The sequence below is a fragment of the Austrofundulus limnaeus genome, unplaced genomic scaffold (assembly GCF_001266775.1).
Source record: "Austrofundulus limnaeus strain Quisiro unplaced genomic scaffold, Austrofundulus_limnaeus-1.0 Scaffold2400, whole genome shotgun sequence".
Classification (NCBI taxonomy): domain Eukaryota; kingdom Metazoa; phylum Chordata; class Actinopteri; order Cyprinodontiformes; family Rivulidae; genus Austrofundulus; species Austrofundulus limnaeus.
In genome coordinates, this window is record NW_013954802.1 from 1 (window position 1) to 5,505 (window position 5,505).

The following is a 5,505-nucleotide window of genomic DNA, read 5'->3' on the forward strand; positions in this document are numbered from 1 at the left end:
GCTGAATTTGAGATTTTCATTTGTTGTCATTTGTAATCATCAAAATTAAACGAAATAAACATTTGAAATATATGAGTTTGTATGTAATGTCTGAATATAATATACAAGTTTCACTTTTTAAATGGAATTACTGAAATAAATCTACTTTTTCATGATATTTTAATTTTATGACCAGCACCTGTATATTCCATCCTCTCTACCTCATGCCTCATGCATCCCTGACTGTGGAGATATGGGATTACCACTGGTTGCAGCATCTCATTTTTGCCCTATTCACTGCTTGTCTCTGACACCTCCCATTAATAGCAACTTGGTCTTCAAGTTGAACAGTGTACTAAGGCTCAGTCTAAATAATTTGCAGCTTGGTTTTGCACAACACCAGCTCGAAGTTGTTTTACAGGCCCTATTCAGATCCGTCAAATGTGGCACACTTGAAGCAAACACCAAATAACCCCTGTAACAAGGTGTGTGCTTACAGTTGCTGCCAATCAGCTGCCAATCAGGCGCCTGATTGGTAACACCTGGGGTAGCAGAAGCTCAAAACAACAGGCAATATAAAAAAAGATGTTTGGTATTGGCAGAGAATGTTTTGCAATTTATTTATTTTTTTATGATTTTAGCCATAAACTCTGCTTTTTAACCCATGTGTATTTTATTTACAAATGTGGAAACAAAAAGGGAAATAAACAGGCTCTCCTGTAGTATATGTTCCTCAAAGTGGGGTCCATGGCCCTCTGGGAGACCACCAAGCAGCACCGGGGGGGGAGAAAAAATACAAATTATAAACAAATTGTATCTAATATTTTTTTAATCATTATCATAAAATCAAATCTGTAATCTGCAATTAACATTTTAAATTATAATTTATAATAAACTGAAACGTTATTTAAGATAGCTTTGATTTCTCCCGTTCTTATTGTCAACGGTTTGTTTAAAAGTTGTTTTTTTTCAGTGGGAAAATATTAAAGTGTTTAAAACACGTTAATATAATTTGGATGCTAAAAATATAATAATTATTGAATAGGTAATGAAGGTGAGAAAAAACATTCTAAAGGTTGGTGTTTCTTGACATATTTTTCTAGCATTTTTTATAGGTTTGCAATGGTGGTTTCAGGGGCCAAAGCATGGAAAATTTAACCCGTTTAAAAACAGTCTGGCATGCCATTGGACACACCCCCCCCCCCCCCCCCCACACACACACACACACACACACAATTTTTGGCCCCTGAGTTGTTGGCTTTGAGTAATGTGGCCCCTGTGCAATTTAGTTAAATAATCCTCGTATAAGATTTATTTCCAAGAAGCACAAAGAATCAATTAACCATACATTTTTTTGTACTTTTTGTGCCATGTTTATTTTTTTAAAACATGTCTTTAGTGTTGAATATAACTAGGTCTTTTTCAGCTGAGATACAAAGTAATAATTTTTAAACAACTTTATAGCTTAAGGAAAAAAAAGGAAAAGAACTGACCAAGTTGGGTTAGTGGTGCGAGATGTTGCAGTGCATTTCAGTCTACATTCAGTTCCACGGTTTTCAGACCAGAAAAAGAGATCTAGTACATCTCAATACCTCAGAGGCATTTGAGGCCACTTCAATACTTCCCCTCCTATTAATCCAGCAGTGTGCATTAACGCTGTTCAGAAAAGAAAAAACGCCCACGAAGCGCTCCATAAATTTCAGAGTGCGTGCTATATTAGACTCCTCCAAAAGGCAGCACTTTAATTGGCAGGTCACACTTCATAATAGCTGGAGACATCCATTTACAGACTCTAACAAGAAAATTTGAAATGCTTCAGTAGTACAGTCATTTGATGACAAGCTCCGAAGCTTCTCAATTTCCTGTTTTGGATTATACTGCTGAGCAGCAGCTAGCAGAGCCCTCCCACTGCCAGATGCACAGAGACGATTAGATCACGGCAGCAATCACCAACGTCTAAACCAAGTTCTGGGCTTCCAGGTTGATCTGCAAGATGTGGTGCTTCACCGCGCAGAAGACAAATCGAATGTTGTCTGTGTCTGTAGCACACGTAAAGTGGGAGTAGATGATTTTGTCCTCATTTGGATTGAGGCTTTCAAACATGTCCAAGATGAACATTTTGCCCGCTTGGACGTCCTGCTGGGGACCTGGGAGAACAGAGCAGATGATACAGTAAAACCAAAAGTTTTATCATACTCTCTTTAAAAGCACTAACATGATATATAATTATGATGGTGTGACCATGTTTGCACAATGAATGTCTTACACACAAATAACCCAACATTTTAGGCCAGGGCTATTCAACTGGCGGCCCGCGGGCCACATCCGGCCCGCAAGGGACCAAAGTTTGACCCACCAATTGGTTCATTCATCTCTTAAGCCCAAACCCCTGGTTTTCTACTTTAATTACTATGAGTTCTTTTAATTATACATAGACATGTTTGGTGTCTACAGAAACATCATCTTGGCTAGAAGTTGGTAAAAACCATTTCTGAGCACATTCAGGTCAGTTAAAATTACAAGCAGGTAAAAATAAAACTATGAAAGTGAAAATAAAATCATTTTGAAAAATCTGCAAGTCATAAATGTCAAAATAATATTTGTGTCATATAGGGGGCATAATGTGTTCTTTTCTTTTTTTGATATTGTTTAATTATCACGACTTTTATAGGGTTCTGTATGTTGTYTTCATGATTAAATGCAGCAAAATAAACTATTTCAAAGGTAACAGATCTTTGTAGTACTTGGTTTATTTACATAATGACTTTAATTGCTGGATGTTCAGCCTCTGAGCTTTTGACCTGCAGTAACTGTGGCCTCTGGAGCAGTTGAGTTGAATAGCTCTGTTTTAAGCCTTACAATAAAGAGCTGTTGTGTTAAATACTCTCAACATGAGCAAAAATGTCATTAAGTCAAGCAATTTTTAAATTTGAACCATTTGTTTTCTAGGGTGAATTGATGATACAACGCACAATTTCAATATTTCTTTCACAACAAAAATTGGGTGCACAAGTTTGAATCTATTGTGGATTTTCTCGAATTCACACAATGTCAAAGTCATGCCTAAAGGCTCAAATAGATACACCCCCACTAACATTTGGTTAAATGTGTTCCTTAGCAAGTTCACCTTGACCACACGCTTTCTGTCTATAGTCTGAATCTTCTCAAAATAAGTGCAGTAATCTACCAGTGCAGTGAGATAATTACACTTGGTGAGACTTCTTGAAATTAGGAAAAATTTCTAGTATAACAAGATTAACTAAACATATACTATTCGTATACCAGTCTCAAAACAAGATTAAAATAAGTACTTTTTGACTGGACTTAAGATTGTAAGACTTGGTTAGGTGGAAAAGTTTTGTAGTGTATGAGAATCCTTCTCAGCAGAATTGGTTAGAATGAACAATGCAGTAAAAATCAGAGGGAGTAAGCTAATTTAAAAAGATAGGCTGAAATGTGGAAGTGAGTTACGGAAAAAGAGGTGGGAGTGAGTTCCAGAGTATCAGAGCAGGGTGGCTAAATGCCCTGCTTCCCATGGTAACAAGAAAGACAGGAGGGACAGTGAGCTGGATAGAGGAAGAGGTTTTAAGGGTGTGGATGGGTGTAGTAATATGAAGGAGATCAGAGACATTTGGAGGAGCGAGGATGTGGACAGCTTTGAAGGTAAGGAGGAGTAAAGTTCAGAGGTTCAGAAATTCATTTAAATTGGTTGAGAATTTGGAAATCTTGGAGAAAGTCCTCAGTGGTCATTGTTTCATCCACTAAGTACAATGTACCAGAACTACAGCATGATGCTACCACCACCATGCTTGACATCCAGTGTTCTTCTTGAAAGCCTCACTCTGACTAGTCCACATGTACTATTGTTATTGTGGCCATATAGCTCAGTCTTTGTCTCGACTGACCCAAAACATTTCTCCAAAAGGCATTTTGGCTCGTCAGTATGGCCAGCTGCAAATTTTCCATCGGATATGAAGAATTCCCTTCTTTTCTGCCTCGTGTGGTGGAGCTCAGCCTCAGTTGCTCCTTTGCTATGGGCCTGCTCTTGAGCTGCCATTATCAGTGCCTCTGTGCTGTCTGTGCAGCCATTTTCTAGCCACTGGCAAGAATGGTTGATATCAGCCCCTTCCTCAATCTGTGGCTGTGTGTGTGTGTGTGTGCGTGCGTGCGTGCGTGCGTGCGTGCGTGCGTGCGTGCGTGCGTGCGTGTGTGTGTGTGTATGGCTTTGGTGACATTTGGGGGCAATTTTAAGACAAAAATCCTACCTTTGGGGACAACTGGTGCATTTGGGGACAAAAGTCGAGTCCCCATTTGGTTTAAATGCCTTTGGTGGGTTGGGGGTTCAGTTTAGAACCAAGGTGTGAATTGAGTTTAGGTTAGTTTTAGGGTCAGGTAGGTACCTGTGAGGTTAGCCTTAGGGTTTGTGGTCAGGGTTAGGCTGTAGAAATGTAATGGAAGTCAATGAAATGTCCCCAATTAGATAGCTGTGCAAACCTGTGTGTGTGTGTGTGTGTATACACATTTTTGCTACATCATGGGGACCGTTTTCCAGAAAAACATGGCCTCATGGGGACTAAAGCCTGGTCCCCACAGGTACAGATGCTCATTTTGGGTAGCAGGTTAGGTTTAGGACCAAGATGTGAATTGAGTTTAGACTAGGTTTAGGTTCAGGTATGTACCTGTGAGGTTAGTTTTAAGGTAAGGAGTCAGGGTTAGGTTACAGAAATTAGTGAAAGTCAATGCAATGCCCCCATAAAGATAGCTATATTTTATTAGACCATGTGTGTGGGCATGGGTGGGGGTGGTGTTTTAGTCTGTGTTACATGTGACCATGTGAAAAATACAGAGATCAGAAAAAATCCACAATCAACTCAAAATCACACACCAAATTCTTGTTGTACAAAAAACAGTGAAGCTTTATGATTTAGAATCATTCCATCTTTGTAAAAGAAATGTATTAAATAAATAATTTAAAGCTTGAAATATTCTGCCATTTGTGCCCATCATGTGCAAACCTTTGAGTGTGTACATTTGTGTCACAGTGCATTCCTGTGTTTTTCACTTACCATCATATTCAGGGAAGTAGTCCACCAAATGCGAGTGCATGATTTTTTCCTCCAGCAAATCTAACTTGTTGAGGAACAAGATGATTGAGGACTTTTCAAACCATTTGTAGGTTATGATTGTCTTGAACAAAGCCATGCTTTCCTCCATTCGATTCTTCGGGTAAACACATGAACGAGAGCAGAAATACTAAATAAGACATTGAAAGCAGTAATTTGGCAGTCACTGCGTGAGCAAATTTAACTGGCTGTCATATCTTCAGGGGACCAAGCCTTCCTGAGAGTTAGGTGTCCTTTGCTGAACAGAGTGACTTAAGAGCTCCCCCTGCAGGTGAATCATATGCAGTGCCATAGGGAAGACCAAAATAGGGCTTTTAAGCGTGACTGGAGTAAAATTCACAGCGAACTGAGTTGGAGAGAGAGAGAGAGAGAGAGAGAGAGAGAGAGAGAGAGAGAGAGAGAG

At 39.3% G+C, this 5,505-nt stretch overlaps 1 protein-coding gene across 1 annotated transcript; it reads right to left on the minus strand.

Moving 5' to 3' along the window:
- Positions 1 to 1,208: 1,208 nt before the first annotated feature.
- LOC106510926 (guanine nucleotide-binding protein G(q) subunit alpha) lies at positions 1,209 to 5,199 on the minus strand (the record flags this gene model as incomplete). The annotated part of the gene is given in 2 exon segments (XM_013999661.1): positions 1,209 to 2,126; positions 5,046 to 5,199. Coding segments are annotated over 2 exon segments (345 nt in total), but the record flags the coding sequence as incomplete, so codon positions are not given.
- Positions 5,200 to 5,505: the final 306 nt, after the last annotated feature.